The sequence below is a fragment of the Cajanus cajan genome, chromosome 3 (assembly GCF_000230855.2).
Source record: "Cajanus cajan strain Asha chromosome 3, NIPB_CcT2T_4, whole genome shotgun sequence".
Classification (NCBI taxonomy): Eukaryota; Viridiplantae; Streptophyta; class Magnoliopsida; order Fabales; family Fabaceae; genus Cajanus; species Cajanus cajan.
This window is the reverse complement of record NC_138519.1, coordinates 76,079,088-76,096,774: the sequence shown is the minus strand read 5'-3', so window position 1 is coordinate 76,096,774 and position 17,687 is coordinate 76,079,088. Positions and strand designations below refer to the sequence as shown.

Below are 17,687 nucleotides of genomic sequence, written 5' to 3'. Positions count from 1 at the left end.
TTACATTTTATGTAATATTTCTTGTACTTAAAGTTTTAGTATACATCTAAGAAAATATGTAACCAAAAATAAACATCTTAGAAAAGAAAAAGTGAAAAAAGATTAAGGAAATAAAAGAATGAAACACATTGAACAAGATCAAATCACGTATTATTCATGATGCAACGTAAACCAGTTAAAGTGACTCAAAGGATCATGTTCTATATTTTATATTATGATTAAAGGTTACTACACTAAAATTAATTTTTTTGTTATAATTAATTTATTTTTTAGCGGTCATATAAATAATTATTATTTTTTAATCAGCATTTAAATAACAACTGATGTATCTAAGATCGCTAATACTATTACCAATATTTATATAAAATATTGGTAAAGACCTACTAAATTGTCAGGAAAACTTATTTTTTTAATGACAATTCTAGTAGTTATTTTAAAGGCTATTAATGTGAGATTTGTAAGATAAGAGTTGTCTTCTATTTATATATTTTTTAATTATCTTGTCTCTTAAGAGATATGAGATTTATAAGGTAAAAGTTGTTTTCTAATTATTTTATAGCACTATTGAATTTGGTAATAGTGGGTGATTCGATACCAATTTAGAATAGTGAATTAGGAGTCTAATTCAACCCTATAAAATCAACTTGTAAGGTGATAGTTATTACTCACTTATATACTATTTAATTATCTTATCTCTAATTGATATGAGACTTAAGTTTTTTTCAATAAATATTTTTTGCTAATAGCAAACTTTAGTATAATATAAATACATTTTTATTGGCTATTATATATTGGCCATTAATATTTTTATTATATAATTAAATAGAAACAATTAAATTATTATTATTAAATAATTATTATTAATAAAAAAATTTGTTATAGTGGGTAAGTCTGTTTTAACTTTATTTTAAAATGATTATTTTCAAAATAAAATTCTATCAAGATGTTAAATAAATCAATATTTTTTTATTATTATAAACTAATTCAATCACCCTACGTAAAATTTATTATTATATACTCTCAAAATAAAGCTTACGTGATCCAATTTTTTATAGAATAATTTATGTGGTCCTATACAATTGATTTTGTCGTATGGTCAGACAATGACTGTAGCATGTGTATCATTTATGATATCATTTCCAATAGAAGAAAAACTAAACATATTTAGATAGTTTGAACAATGAATTCCATCAACCTTTTAATTTATATTCATCGTGTGTTTAGATATTAGTTGATAAAATTAATTTGAGATCAACATGATTTTATAAAATTAATTAATTTTAAAGTAACGTACATTACTTTTGTTTGGATAATAAATACTTAAAAGTAATGTTTTCTTTAAAGAATTTTTTTGGAATAGTTTGACTCAATTAATTTTGTGTGTAAATATTAAAATATATTTGATTGTTTATGTATACTGTAATACCTGTATTTCTTTTCTTTCTTTGCTTCACTTTTACCTTCATTTTTCTAATTCTCCTTCATTTTCTTCCAAAGGCCGAGCACTTGGTAGAGTAAGGAAGATTCAAACCCCAGAGTTGGAAGACTTCTCGTCTTCTTTTCATTTTTGAAGCTTCTTCTTCCTCCTTCTCGATGTAGCTCGAAATTGTTTCACTCCGAATTTAAGGCCAGGGAAGTTCACATTTTTTTTTCTTGATTGAATTGTTGTGCTGGATGTTATTTTTAGATGCGGTTATATATGGATTGGAGTTAAGGAAGTGGAAATGAAGATGAGATTTCGAGGGAAGTTGAAAATGTGAAGTCTTTGAATGAATCTATGGTTGCATGTTGATGATTTAGGATATTTCTGTTGAATTACATTGTGGAGATTGTTGTATGTGCTGTGAGTTTTCTTGGATTGCAGGTTTCTAGATGAAAAATCAAAGTTGTTGTGTGTTGGTTTTGAGCACGCGCCGGGCGCGCATTCAAGGCGCCAGACTAGCCTTTAACAGAGAGTCAAATCTCTCATTTGCGTCGAGTGCGAGGTTAGTCACGCCCGACAAAAACTTGAATTTAAGCCCCTAGTTAAAGGGGCGTCGGGTGTGGGTTGAGGCACGTCGGGCATGATATCAGTAAGTGGTGGTGTGAGTTTTCTACTGAGGTCACGTCAGGCATGAAGAGGAATGCATCGGGCGTAACCTTGGTAGAGAGTCACACCATTTTATGCACTGAGCACGAGAACTCCCATGTTATGCGCGGATGAGATAGAGAGTCTCGATTTGATTCACACTGGGCAAAAATTTAATTTTGTCAAACACATTTTAGATGGTGAGTCTCTGACTTGCTGGTGTCGGGTGCGGGTTGGAGCGTGCTAAGCGCGAGTTGTTGGATAAAGATAAGTGGTGTATGTGTGGATTTAAGTTATTTACACGTTGCATATGGTTGATGATGTGATGATGATGTAAAAATATATAAGTTGTTTATGTTGTAAAGTTGCTTATTCAAGTTGATGTTTTGATGACTGTAACTACTAAAGTTGTTTACTTAAGTTGTTATATGATGTATATTATTGTAAAGTTGGGGACATATAGTGAAGATATATGTCCTAAATTGATGATACATAATACTAAGGTGATAAGTTGAAAGTTGTTTTAAAGTTGAATCTCTTAGTATTGTGTGGGCAACATGGAAGTAGTCGACCCATGTTATGGTTGAATGACCAAGTGCGTAAGGTATCTAGTTAGAGATGTAGTCTTTGACTAGGTACTAGAGGGTGCATGGTATTTGGAGGGCAGTAGGTGGACTAACTCCACATGTGGATTGGTGATGCAAGCCAAGGCCGTGGTAAACTCATATCCAAACCCTTATGCCCTAATAGTAGTATTAGACCTCCTAGTCTAAGTGTCACACTTGAGTAACCAACTATTATTGTCTATACCTGGTTCTCTTCGGAGTCACCTAAACTGCTCAACCTCAGTTGTTTGAAATCTCATAAGTTTTATATGCGTGACAACGCATTAGTTGATGTTACATATGTTATTGTATATGTTGATGTATGTGTTGTGTTTTAAAGTTGAAATTGAAAGTTGAATGATTGTATTCTATATTGTTGCTTATTTCATGATGATATTGTTTTATGATGATTGTTGTTGTGAGCTTACCCTGACTATTTTTCTTATGGTTGAAACTGCGATGACCATACTTTGGTATGCGAGCAGATCAAGAATAGATGCTTGGTTGTGATGGGCAAGCAAGCTTTTGACTGAGACTCAGCCAAGGAGTTGATTCTTTTTGTTGTTCTTTTTGAGATCGGCTGCCTAGTTGTTTTGTATAGGACATTATAACATACTTTCAATGGTATATATGTATATGAGATCTTTAGTTGTTTATTCTCATCGTGTATATAGCTGTCTAGATGTAATATTTTATTTTATGCATGTATTTGTATGGTATGGACTGTGTTATTGATACACTGTCTACTAACGTTATAGACTGTGTGAGACCTACAAGATCGTTACATATATATTTTATTTTTATTATAATTAATTCGTTGGAGATATATAATTTTAAATAAAAAATTATAAATAAATTTAATGTTAATTATTAAATTAAAAATACGTGTATAGTATTTTTTTTTATATATTTTGAAATAGAACTATAATCATAAACCTTATAAAAACACTAAAATTGGATCAAATAGATAATAAGTAATAAATTAGCATAAGAATGCAACACGAAGGTATCTAAATTAAAAAAATACAAATAAAAAACATAATGTAAAGTGAAATATAACTTTTACATATAAAAGTACATGTCTGAAATTTTTTATTTTGAAGAGATATATGTGTGAAGCTAAAAGAGAAAAAATACGATAATTAAAAATTTAAAATTGAATTTGGATGTAGTAAAAGAGTTTTATATTGCTTCGTCTCCTTCGTGATTTTCTAAAATTGAAACTAATTTTATTTTGCTTACAAAACATCTCAATTTTTGAGTCAAACTAGGTTTTAACTCAATTCACCGCGATCTACTATATATAATTTCACCAACAAATCAAATATGGACTGACGTCAACTTAAGCCAATTTTCTAACTGATTTTAAGGGCACGGTGAGGGAAGTAAGTAGTCAGATATGTGCAAAAAAAGAAAAAATTATATAAAAAATTATTAAAAGAAGACAAAATAATGAAATAATAATTATTTTTCTTTCATAGACAGCATATATTTAATGTAATTGCATTTTTAGAATTTAAACTTGTATAACATTAAAAAAAAAATTATGAATAAAAATTAAAACAACCACAACTAGAGAAACTTAAAAGTTTGTATATATTACATCTTGGCTCTTGTCTCTAAGCCGATTTTAGTGATATCATTAAAATCAATTGATATATGTATTGGATGTTTGTTTTACCGTTTAAATATCATTCAACGAATTTTTTTTCAATTTTCAAAGCAGAAAAATAGAAGTAAGAGAAGGCATAAATTACCGTTTCATTCAACGTGAAAACAAACACGCTAAATCGTTGACTGTCAATAAAATTTAATTAGAAGCGTACTTTTCTAACTTTTTTTTTTCTTCTCTGTTTTCTCTTCTACTTGCGTGTTTGTTTGGATTTGTTTTTAGCCATACTTACAAAATTAAAATAAGTAAGCTTATTAATTAAACTATTCTACGGTCCCCAACCCAGTGTCTTCTAGTACAAATTCCTTTCACTTACGCATTAATAATTACTTTTGCTAACCCGACTTGGTCCACTTTAAGAGTAAACGTTACCAGCGTCCAGCGTGCTATATACTGCCATGATTAAAATAAGGAAAAATTGCAAAAGCGCGTGTTCAAAATTTCAAATACAGAAATATATCACACTTTGGATTCTATGCCATTTTTTTTTATTTGCATACATAGTAAATCTAACAATTTAATTGTAATAACTTCTGGATTCTATTCTATTATCTATAGTATATCACGGGTGTTCAGCAAATTTTGAATTACCATAATTATTCCAGTCAATTTATTTTTTTCCCATTTTTATCCCTCTTTTAAGTATAGGTAGATCATTATTAATATGAAAATCAACACATATAGTGATAGTGTAAAAAAAATTAAACAATAATTTTGACTTATAAATTATTATATGTACTAAAATTAACTTTTATCATACAATTTTTTTTTAATGATTAGATGATTACATAAAAATTTTAACATACATTAAACTCTTAATTAATAATAAAAAAGACCCGTGCTTCGTTTATTATGGTAATTTCTGATGAGTACCATACAACTGCAGAAAATAACATAATTGTAAAAAGTATCAAAATTTAATTTTTATTGAGTTTCTTAAGGTGAAATCATTATAACTTTTGCCGAAAATTAAACTAATTGTATTGATCCCATGGAAAGGCAACTATGAACAAGTTAAACTTATGGTGTATTTGGTGGGCATGATTTACCACAAGAGAGCAGATTTGCAAAAAAAAAAAAAAAAAAGAAAGAAAGAAAGACAAAAATACATATGTTTAGGAGCACCGATTTATGTGAATTTTTTTTTTTTTAAAATAAGAAAGATTACAAAGATGTCGTAACGAAGATTGAACCTAAGTCCTTATACTTCTAACTACTCCAACTCCTCCCTACCCAATCACTAGATTGATTTATGTGAATTTAAAAGTGGAAGTGAGTCCCTTGGAAAAAAAAAACAATTATCCACTAATATAAGTTAATTTACATAAAATTTCAAAAAATGATAAAAATACATCGTTTATTTCCCCCTTATTTTTAATCTTATTCATCTAAAACACTTGCCACATTTAATTATGCATAAATATAATTGACTAACATGATAAAATATATTTAAGTGATAATATATATAATAAATAAAATTAACTAATTTATCAATACATAAAATTTAACTATATAAAATAAAATTTTATTATGTCAACTTACTTTTATTTCTCACATAATTTTATTCTACAAATTAATTATAAATTTCATTGTATTTTATCCTATTAGCTATCGCCTATCAAACATATTCTCACTTATTCCGTTACATCCCTCGATTTCTCTTATGTATGTATGTGAAAATTGAAAAGCTTTAAAGAGAGAGAGAAAACTAGAGAAAACTAGTCCAAAGAAAATAATAATAAATAATGAAAGAACCTTAGAGATTATAAATAAGTTCACTCAGGGTCCCCTACAGGCACTGCCACTTGTGTTCTGTCTTGAAAATCCATTAATTTAGCTTTCAGTTTTTTCCTCACATATCATTCTCCATGGAGAACTTGCTGGGTCTGCTCAGAATTCATGTTCAAAGAGGTGTCAATCTTGCTATCAGAGATGTGGTTAGCAGCGACCCTTATGTTGTCATCAAAATGGGGAAGCAGGTTAGTTTTCCTCAATCACCTTCTGTGATCATGTAATTTGTTGTCACACTTGATGAATGATAATTTGGTTCTGTCACAACTTTCTTCTTGTTGACTTTTTCTCTGTTAATTTTTCTCCGAATTTTCTTTCTGTGATCTTAATCCCCTCTTTTTATGTGTCTTTTCTTTCTCTCCCCCACGTTGATTCTGGAACATGCACTTACCAGATTCTTGCTTTGACCACAAGTGGAGTTATCTGTTTCATTTTTCATGTCATCTCAGTATCGATTTGATTGTTTTAGAGTTTTGTTGGAGAGGAATTCTCACTGTCTGATGAGTCTGAAATAAATAAATAAAAGCTTATATTCTCCCTCTCTTGCACATCACCTGCACCTAAATTCTAAGAATTTGATTCCTTTGATTCCGAGTGTACCCTTCATTTTAGAGGAAGCTTCTGAATTTGCTTAGATAGTCAGTGAAGAAGATAAAAGACAGGTAACAAGCCAAACAAATTCGTCTTGAAGGGTAGTGTCAAATAACAAGTCCCACTGATAGATTAAAAATAAATAAAAGAGTATATGAGCAAAAGATTAGGATTTTTCATCTGATTAAAATATTTTTCAACAAACAAGGTACTTTGAATTAAAATCTCACACAGTCATGGATATGGTCGGCGAATGAATTATAATAAACTTTGAGCTTTGTGTAGGCTGTTCTTTGTCAGCTAGTGAAGGGGTCTTTTCCAATAAAAGGATAATATTTCTGTTTGCATCCCAAAGGAACCTTTCTGTGATTCTTTTTTCCATTACATCTAGATTATGCACTCAATAATCTATAATTTTGCTTAATTATAGATAGGCTGAAAATTGAAAACTTCATGTGTAAGGGGTAATTGAGTGTACATTCTGAATTTCTAACTATGTAGTCTGATTAGAATGCAAGTATAATTAATGTTATGTTTTTCCATGATTTGGGACATTATATTAAATGACATCAAATAGTAGATGCGTAGAAACAAACCTTGTGCATTTCTTGTTGTCTATACATCCAACTCATTACTTCATTTCATGTCTCATATGCAGAAGCTGAAGACCCGGGTAGTCAAGAAGAATCTAAATCCTGAATGGAATGATGATTTGACTTTGTCTATTTCGGACCCTCATGCTCCAATCCATCTAGTAAGTAACTTTTCTTATAAGTTATAATATTTATGTTTCAGTACTACACAGCAAAATTTGAGTCCAAAAAAAACAAAAAAGAAATTTGCATATACCATCGGTGAATGTTTGATTCCACATTCATGATCCCCATTTAAACAAGAATTACATTAAAATTGATGAAAAATAACTAATTGTTGTTTTCTCTGATCCACATCCAACCAAAATTGATGTGAATCCAAACATGTTCAGTCATGCTTCTGATGCATATCCACTGTAGTCCATGTAGGACTGAACATTTGAGCCATATGAACATTATCTTAGCATCAAAAGGTGTTAAATTTTGGGGACTAGGAACATTAACATATGTGGACTAGGTGCATATGGAAGATCATGGAAGTTTGAATTAAAAATTAATTCAATTTATCAGCAAATTGATCTATTTAATAATGTTTCTGTCCTTTGATGCAGCATGTGTATGACAAGGACACATTTAGCTTGGATGACAAGATGGGGGATGCTGAGTTTGCCATAGGTCCATTTATTGAAGCAGTAAAGATGAGGTTGCATGGTCTCCCCAATAATACTATAGTTACAAAAGTGCTACCTTGTCGACAAAATTGCTTAGCAGAAGAGAGTCACATAGTGTGGAAGGATGGAAAAGTTGTTCAAAACATGGTTCTTAGACTAAGAAATGTCGAGTCTGGGGAAGTGGAGCTGCAGTTGCATTGGATTGACATTCCTGGTTCAAGGCATCTCTAGATCACACCTCTCTTCTTTGTCAACGTTCAAAATGTTGAAATGTCTTTTTCTTCTGTTGGTTTGTCTTTGCAATTACTAGTAGCTAGTGAAAAAGAATGGGAGTTGCTGTTTCCCTAGTTGTAATGTAAAGCTGACTTTCAATTATATGCTAGTCTTATGTAATAATATTGTACAAGAAACACAACAGAAACATGTTGTACGTTTTTAGAATATCCTTAGTATGTAATTGCGAGGTGGTATATTAAATTTTACGGTATTAATAGTTTAAGCATTTTATTGGTGATATGATTATTCTATGATAACAGTCCTATTTGTTTTTGTTTTGGGATTCAGTTCTTATAAGAACCTTTATTTTAGAGGGAAGAGTTTGTAACTTCATTAATTGATGATAAAATTGACGGAAATGTTCAATGTTTCGGAAGTTCCGGAGGAAACTGCGCATGAGAAAGATGTGACTGATATATTTTCTTCTATATGTCTTCTAAAAAAAAAAAGCAAAAGCATGTCTATATATAAAAGAAATCAAAAATGTGTTGTAATGTCAAGAGTTAATTTTAGTTTTCTCATTAACTACTAATATAACTTTATCTCGCTGATTTTAGTATGTTTTCCTCTTTTGTTTATCCCATATATGTTCAACTTAAGTAAAATTATTACGGTGAGAAAGTTCTCCATTGAATTATTTTTTTACAAATATAATTTACGTAATATTTTAAAATTAATAATTAAAGATTAATATGTTTATGAAATGTGGCTTCAGTGAATTAAATATTATTTTAAAACTCATAAAAGTACTAAATTAACTCTATATTTAGTACAATGATATATTTTAAGACTTGAATTAAGAATCACTTATTAAACTGAAATAATTCTATAGTTGATGGACGTGTATATAAAAATGAACTTAATAATCAAAATGCAATAAAATAATAAGAATTATATAAAATTCGCTTTACATTAGGGAAAGGAAGTGCAAAAGTTGTTCTAATCTTGTGGTTTGAGTTAAAAGTGAGAAGAAGCCAAGCGGAACGGTGAATCCTCCACCGCTAATTCATTTCAAAACCCCACGTGCTGATCCACGTGCTGATTATAGGTGCAATCATCTTCTAAAATAATGGTGTCACTTCCAAATCCATTCACCACAAAAAAAAAAAAAAAACACACGCACACACAGAGACACAAACGTTATTGACCTCGAAAGAGGATTGAACATGAACCATAGCGGTGTGATCTGAACGAGTGTCACTGCACAACACAAGGCTTTGAACTATCTACTGCTTTTCTTCACACTCTATCTGTGTAAGTGCTGCATCGTACTCATCTATGCCAAAACACTTTTCGTCTGCTATGATTACTTACATTACATTGCAAATTTCACTCATCAACTGTGCTGGATTTTTGTTTGTAATCACCGCTTTACAAGCTTAGGTTCAAAACCACTTTCGATAATATCAGAGCCAATATTTTAGCGATTATTGATTGTTCCTGTCACGGTTATCTGGCTACAATTGGATCGGACCATTCACTAGACAAATATTCAGTCCAACAAACTTCACGCCAGAAATGTATAGTGTTCAATGTGAGGGGGCGTGATATGGTCATAAAGGTATGTGAGGGGGCGTCATAAAGGTGTATATAAGTGGAGAAGAATCCCAATCTTACAGGACAGTTATAAAGGGCTGAGTTAGTCTCAAACCAGTAGGCAATATGATTCATGTAAGAAGAGGTTTCCCTCTTGTTTGTGTTTTTCTTCTATATACCTCCACTCAAGAACAAAAGAGTTTGGGGTGTAGTTGATTTCTATTTTGAAAAACTGTTTTTAGTATTTTTTTTCTTTTAAATAAAGAAAACAGATACTCATCACTTCAGATGACCCTACTTCTTTAAGCTCAGACCACAAAACAGAAGACAAGAATGAAAAAATTTCTCTCAACTGTTTTTGGTTTTTAAGACACTTGTTTTGGAAGCAATTTTCAGAACTCAATAGATTTTGCATGAGAAATTATTTTAGAGAACAGTTTTTATATCATAAGGTGAGAAGGAAATCAAACAACAGTGTGGTTTCCATAATTCCCATTAAGAAAATTTGTTCATGGTAGGGAAACTTGTTTTGAGTAGATAGGTTCATGGTAAAATTGTGTGAATTAGGACTTTGAGTGGGAGCTCTATATTCTGAATAAAATATTGGACGGAAGCACACTGCTTAAAGGGTGCCGCTACATCCTGCAGTTGCTATGTGGGTTTCACCTACTTTTGTGCTTTCTCTTACTGTAAATTGTTTTGACGGGTGATTTTGCCAAACTGGTGTGCTGGACATGCCTTTTTAGAGTTTGTTAATTGGGTTTCCTGTTAAGATATGCTTTTGTGCTGGACATGCCTTTTTAGAGTTTACTGTTGATTGAGAATTATATATTTTAAAATTAAAAGGGGTTGTGTCTTTGGTAGTTAGCAGTTAGGGATGTGTGAAATAAAGGACCTGCGAATCATTTTTATGGAGTTAGAGACTTCAATATTATGTCTTATTGGCTGATTAAATGTAATTGATGAGGAATCTCTGGGTTTTAAGATGCTTCTGTCCACTTTGGAAATCTGACCAAGATGACTGATCTGTTTCTAGAGTAAGTCATGTCAATTTAAATGTGAACTCTTTTTGGATAATGAGCTATACTAGGAAGGAAAAGGAATTTTGTTATGTTGATGGACAAGGACAATGTTGATACGTAAATGTTAAATTGAGCTACTTGATGCTGAGGATTGATGCTGAGGATAAATCTTGTCACCTCAACCTATTTTCCTTTATTGATATTTTAAATTATTTGCAATCACTGAATTTAATTGTCGAAGGTAATTAGTTCATAGTCACGTGCATTTTAATTGGGTCACCTTGATGATATTCAACAAACATCCTATTGGAAATAAAAAAATATTTATTTTAATTCACATGATTTGATAACCACAAGCAGAGAAAATCTCAGTCTCTATTTGTCCATCACCAAAGGAAAGGAAAGGGGAAATAATTATGAGATTATTTTATAAGATGGTTGTGATGTTTAAAATATTAATTGTCATCCCCGCAGGCTACACTTTTAAAGCCAAAACTTGTCATGTATGAATTGCTCCTAACTTTTGGTTTTATAATGTTTGTTGCCATTTAACTTAAGTTGAAACATCTTGTTCGGAATGCATTTCATATTTTCCCATTATGTCATTTATCCTGACATTTTGGTTTGTGGTGTTACTCTGCTGATTCAACATATCTTCTTGAACAGGTCCTGATGTTCTGTTTTCTTTTCTCTTTGACAGGGGAAATAACAATCTCTTCATAATGGAGATAAGTATTACTAGGTAAGCTTATGCAATCTATAGTAGTGAATTAACCTTGAAGCCATGTGAAGCATCACCATTGTTCTTAACCCCTCTCATAATTGTTTCTATTTAAATTGGTAACCTTTGCTCTTGGTGAAATTGTTTTAATTGTTGTATATTATTGTCTTGTCTGAGGTTGTAAATTATCCAATACTAATGATCCTATTTCGTTCATAATTTGAGTAGGTCTCATCTTGAAGCACAAGGAATATTCTTTTCAAATATTTCAAGAACGATAGGATGGGAAAGTGCTAAGAAATTTCAATGTAATGTGGCTGCCCAGAGTTCAAGACGGAACATTCACAGAGTGGCCTCTTCCTGTCATGCTTTTACTGCAGTTTATCCTAGAATGCCTTTTATCTGTAGAGTAAATTCTATGCCAGTTAGTTTACAGGAATCTGCATCATATGGAGATAATTCTTTTGAGGATGAGGATCCATCTACAGACTCGGAAGAGGAAACTTTGGCAAAGCCACTTACCTGTGAGCAGGTATTCATTATTTATCCAATTTATGCTTTCCTTTTGAAATCACACCACTTCCACTTGATTATAGGCATGCTCTCAACTTCTTGAATACCTGAAATTGAAGAAATATATCATAATTGTTTTTGATTGTCCTAAAAGTCCTAACTAACCATGTTGTTTTTCTCTTTTTTGAGAGCAGATTGTTTTGAGATTATTTTTAGCATGTCATTTAACTATGGACAAGCGTTGTGAACTGTCAAAAACCTTCAAACTGTCAAAACCACTGACCATTTCTCTCATATCTCTAGTTTTGTCACAATTTTCTTCACACTGTCAAAAATGGTTTTCTCTAACTACAGTCTGTTAGAGAACTAGGTTGGCCTATCTTTAGTAATCTTAAAATAGAGGATTGATGGACGTTTATGATGCTCATGTCAGAAAGAGTGAATAATACAGATATAGAAATTATAATCAATTCCTTCATTTGCTGTGGTGTTATTTTCTTTGCCCATTTTTTTTTGGCTTTGGGTTGTTTTTGGTGTGCCAAGAGGTTAGCCTATCTTTATTTATCCTGAAACACCACCTTGTATCACATTATTCTCTAAATAAAAAATGATTCACCAATAACATACTCCTATCATGGGGATTCAGAAAAATAAATAAACTTGGGACAAATGTAAGGGTCCAGGAAAACTAATAAAGTGAAACTATTTGAAGTCTTTAAGTGCATTTTTTGATGAATTACTATTATTTAAATGAGTCGCTCACAGTTGTTGTATGTTGGGTTATTACTTTCTAAAATAAGAGAAATCAAACCAAAAGCTATGGTTTTATCAAGTTCCAAAAATTGAACACCCTTTATTTTATGCAGTAATTTTGAAGAAATTGCAATGGTAGTGACCAATTGTATTTTTTTACTTTTTTTTGTTTTATTATTTTTGGGGAATAATTTGATATGGTGAACTTGCATGTTTAGTGCGTGCTTACTTTATTGGGTTTAAGTTACCTTACATTCTAAGAAATGGTTAGTTTGTTTTAGGCTTGGGTGATCAAACTTGTTGAAGATACCTTTTTTTTTTCTTCTTATGTGTATGCAACTTGAATTAGTATATCATACTTAGATATTTGGTTTTAAATCTTATTGAGCAGATATCGGCACTGCTTGCTGACACTCAGAGATCAAGACTCACTAAGAAGCTTAGTGAAGCCAACCAGCAGAATCGGTTCTTAAAAAGACAGGTGTCTGCATATATATATATTTGATATCTTTTGCATTACCATTAAATTGAAATCAAAGTGCAATTTTCTTTATGATAATAATTATTCCGGTTTTTGGCAGTTTATGCTAATTACCTAAATGATCAGAGTTGGATCACATTCTTGCATTAAAAAAATTGGCAAATCTTATTTGGGCCAAACTATAAATGTATCATTGGGAAGAAGACGAATTGGATGTTAATAATAGCCCATGGGATGGTTTTAATCTATTAAGTATGATGTCAATGAAACAAGATAATATTTTTTTGTTACATTTCTGATAAAAGAAATGGATAAACAGGAAAATCTGATACAATTTGATGGCTTGACATTTAATATGCCTAAGTGGAAGGAAATGTGAATTTGATAAATTCTTTAGGCTTTGACATTTTTCATAATTATAATAGTTCATTAATGTAAGACGTTAGTGCTGAAACTCTTGTTTGAATTTGATAACTAAAAGCTATCATCGTTGACTGATATATTGATTGCCATAAAATGGAAGCACAAATGCAGATGGAGTGTGTTGGGAATAGACTTGTTATCTGATATTTTTGTTCTTTTGTCATCATCAGCATAAGTTGAGCATAATTGTAGTACGTTTTATGTTAAAACTTGTTTGAGTCTTCTGAATTTCAGCCTTTCTTTATTCTCTTCTCTTTATTTTTGGGTTCAGGGCTCTTGTTGCAGGGTGTGTATAGATTTTATTATCAAACTCATAAGTTATACCAACTTCTGATTATACACTAAATCATTTTTGGGGGTATTTATCTTTTCCTAGTATTTTTAGATGTCATTATCAGAAGATAGAATGAAGATGTATAAATGCCAAAGTCCTCTTGCACTAAGATCCTGTATCGGGTTCTTTTTCTCAACAGTTGCATGTAAAGGAGGATGCATTGATAAAATTCAAAAGTGAACTTGCTGTCATGGAGCTTGAGATTCAGGTTAAAATTTATAGCCACCTTCGCAAATTTTATGCTGTTTTTATATTGCCAACTTTTCTTTGATATTTTTTGACCAACAGTTTTCATAATTTATAACTGAACGAGTATACCTTTCATGGATGCAGATCACCTGTCCCATGAGCCTGTCTCATTTCCTGTCCCACAAATAAAACATCAACACGTTATGTTTTTATCTTAATTGCTATTGATTTGAGAATTGACTCTTGAAATTTTTTTAGGACTTCTGATGGTGGTTTATCTCTTCTATTCCCATTTTAAACAGAAGTTGCGTCTCCAGAATACTCTTCCTTTAGTGTGCTTTCTGTAGCGCTATACACTTTTCAGTTTTCACTGCTTGAAGTCAAGAACTCCAAGCCATAAATCATGTTATCATAGAATATTATTTTTAGCATTTTGATTTTTTGAGTTTATGCATATATTATTAAGCTTGTTATTAGTTATACTGTGTTGATAAACATGAAATGGGAGAATATTAGTTTAAAATTTTGTTGAAGCTTCTATAATACTGAACTAATAACTTAAGATATAATTATAATATCAAATTTGGTGTCTTAAAATATAATGATACTGATTGTATTATAAAACTATTTCAACAATTAAATTAATTTGATTGAAATTTTAATAATAAAAACTATATTATATTAATAAGATAATCACGAGTAAATGAATGTCATCTAACAGATTAATCGCAGTTTAATTCTCTACTCAATCAATTATTGAGTTCTGATACTTGTGTTGTTAATTGTGGTATGCGTGACTTGCTTTCCCCACTGAGATTCATTTGTTGCTTTATAGAATTGTTCAAACATTAAAATATGTTAAGAATCATATTTGGTGCTAAGATATTATTTACTTTGGGGTAGGCTTTGGCCAGACTAGCAGAAGAAATTGCTCAATGTGGTATTCCAGAAGGTTCAAGGAAGATCAATGGAAAGTACATTCATTCTCACCTTGTTGCCAGATTAGAAGGTATAATGGTATTTGCCCTGATTACATCCCATGATTAGAGCCAATCCTATATGATTCACAAGTGTACTTCCTAGTTCTGGATAATCATTTCTTGATGGTTGTAGACTAGAATGTACTAATAAAATTTCACAACGATGTCTTTTCTTGCCAACTTTGACCCTATTGAGTCCTTATCGTTGCAAATGCTTTGTGTTTACCTACATAGCTGTACGTGGACAACTGAAGGGACAAATTAAGGATGTTGAAGTGGCACAATCGAAGGAGGTTTCTGTGTTTTGGGTTGGCATGGCTGAGGTAAACACATACAAGATTAGACTTCCAAATGTTGAATAAGAATTTGGTTTGAAACTTTGAATTGTGGGAACTTGTTTTGCTTAAATTAATGACTATTTGTATAATGTACAGCTTTCTATTGCTAATGTTAAGAACGTAATTGAATTAGTTACCTGATGCAACTAACTTGAGTCATTGGAAGTTATCTGTTCCCTCTCCCTCCTCTGGTATTCTCACAAAAATTTCAGGTTTATCAATAAACACCTACAAATTTCTTTGCCTATAGTGTATATTATCAAGCTATTTCAATCGCAAGATCTGATTTATTTAGAAATTGTATCCTATGAAATATATGTGGCATCCTTGCTTGTGTAAGCAGACAAATAATCTGCAAAAATTTGATATTCAGCACCAAGCATTGGCTTTTAAGTGTTTAGGATATAAATTAATTGTTTCACTAAGTCTATGCCACATTATGATATAGGGTTGGTTTCAGAAATTTAATGTGTTGGCTAATACCTAAATTTCCTGTTTGAACTTTTATTTTCCATCAGAGCGTGCAAATTATGGGCACCTTTGATGGCTGGAGCCAGGGGGAGCACCTTTCACCCGAGTATACCGGTTCTTTCACAAGGTTTTCAACAACATTGATGCTCAGGCCAGGAAGGTACCATGTGTCAACCCGCTAAAGCTTTTGAACTCACCTTATTTAAGGCCTATTTGGATAAGCTTCTATAGTAGCACTTCTAAGAGAGAAAAATAAGAAGAAAAATTAAAATAAATTTTTTCATAAGTTAATTTGCAAAAATTAAAAATAAGATTTTGAGAAAGCTGATAAAAGAGAGTTTTTTTTACAAATTAACTTATGTATAATCTGGTTTTAGCTTATGGAAAAATTCATTTCATTTTTTCTTTTTATTTCTTCTCTTCTAAAAGTGTTTCTTAATGAATTTATCCAAATAGACCATTATAAGTCTTATTCTAACCCAAAAACAAAAATTATTATATAGGTACGAGATCAAATTCTTGGTAGATGGTGAATGGCAACTGTCACCAGAGTTTCCCGTTATTGGGGAAGGATTAACGAAAAATAATTTGTTAGTTGTTGAGTAATGATCCCTATTTTCAATCCCAGTAACGGATACATTAGCAGAAATTTGTGTTATTTACTAGAAGTTATTAAAATTTACCTTCGTTAGCATATAACCACAAACACTTTTGAGTGTTAATTTTGTTGCCTAGCACCTGTTGAATGCACAAACACTTGTAATTATATTTTAGGTGTGAGCTAAAGTCATTTCTTAGTTAATAGATAGAGATAAATTTCTTTTGACGTGGAGTGATCACCAAAATGAATTTTACCTCTTCTAATAAAACCTTTTTTTTTTGGTACTCATGGTTACGAATTAAACCTTGCTTAATATGTTTTAGAGATTCAATTATTTATCAATTCGGTTGAATCTTGTTGCTACTCGTAATTCTATTTTAAACTCATGCTGGGAAAATATTATTAGTATTTTTTAAAGTTTCTTTACGAAATTGATAATTTAAATATATATATATATATATAATATTCCAACGAGCAGTAAGCTTAACTTTTGTTTCATAACTAGATTTTGTTTTCTTTTCATCACAAATCTTTTTAAAAAAACCTAACAAGTTTTGGTGAGTTTGGAAATTTCAAATGCAATTCAAACACATTTTTTCCTTATAATTTTGTAAATGAACATGGCATTGGCATACAATGTGGACATAAACATAAGTACCTCGGCTTGGTCAACTCCTTTATTGTTTTCTTTTAATTTTATTTTCATGAAATAGTTGTTGGATGTCATTGTTATATTTCATAAGATTGGAATGAAAATGAAAAAATATAGGCTGTAACATGAAAATAGAACTTGAAGTAATGTAAATTCAAGTGACAATTTTTTAATTTTCACTTGCAATGAATTAACAATTTATTTTTTTTAAAATTTCTTTCATTTTTACGTTAAATGAAATTACGCTCTTAAACAGATTGATTATGGAAAAAAAAAAAAAGATACACTAAATTAGCATGTACCATATTGTTAAATCAAAGCTTACCGAGTTATTTTCGATCATTAATTAAAAAAGAAAAAAAAATATGCTGCAGAATAAGTCAATATGTTACCATAAAATGTCATG

The 17,687-nt window shown here is 30.8% G+C and overlaps 2 protein-coding genes across 5 annotated transcripts; both read left to right on the top strand.

Annotated features, from left to right (window-relative positions):
- Positions 1–6,072: 6,072 nt before the first annotated feature.
- On the top strand, positions 6,073–8,505 carry LOC109803267 (protein C2-DOMAIN ABA-RELATED 1). The gene is made up of 3 exons (XM_020364773.3): positions 6,073–6,324; positions 7,386–7,481; positions 7,932–8,505. The coding sequence occupies exons 1-3, from the start codon at positions 6,214–6,216 to the stop codon at positions 8,220–8,222; spliced, it is 498 nt and encodes a 165-aa protein (XP_020220362.1). The 5' UTR covers positions 6,073–6,213; the 3' UTR covers positions 8,223–8,505.
- An 843-nt stretch (positions 8,506–9,348) lies between these two features.
- Positions 9,349–16,854, top strand: LOC109798335 (PROTEIN TARGETING TO STARCH (PTST)). 4 transcript variants are annotated; one of them, XM_020358570.3, is made up of 9 exons: positions 9,349–9,521; positions 11,492–11,567; positions 11,775–12,078; positions 13,204–13,293; positions 14,190–14,258; positions 15,143–15,248; positions 15,454–15,542; positions 16,076–16,188; positions 16,532–16,854. In XM_020358570.3, exons 2-9 carry the CDS (start codon positions 11,548–11,550, stop codon positions 16,632–16,634), a joined length of 894 nt encoding a protein of 297 aa, XP_020214159.1. In that variant the 5' UTR covers positions 9,349–9,521; positions 11,492–11,547; the 3' UTR covers positions 16,635–16,854. The 4 variants fall into 4 exon arrangements, with proteins under 4 accessions (XP_020214159.1, XP_020214149.1, XP_082927468.1 ...); XM_020358560.3 differs by having other exon boundaries at positions 9,350–9,521; positions 11,526–11,567; XM_083071342.1 differs by lacking the exon at positions 9,349–9,521 and adding an exon at positions 9,920–9,938 and having other exon boundaries at positions 11,526–11,567.
- Positions 16,855–17,687: the final 833 nt, after the last annotated feature.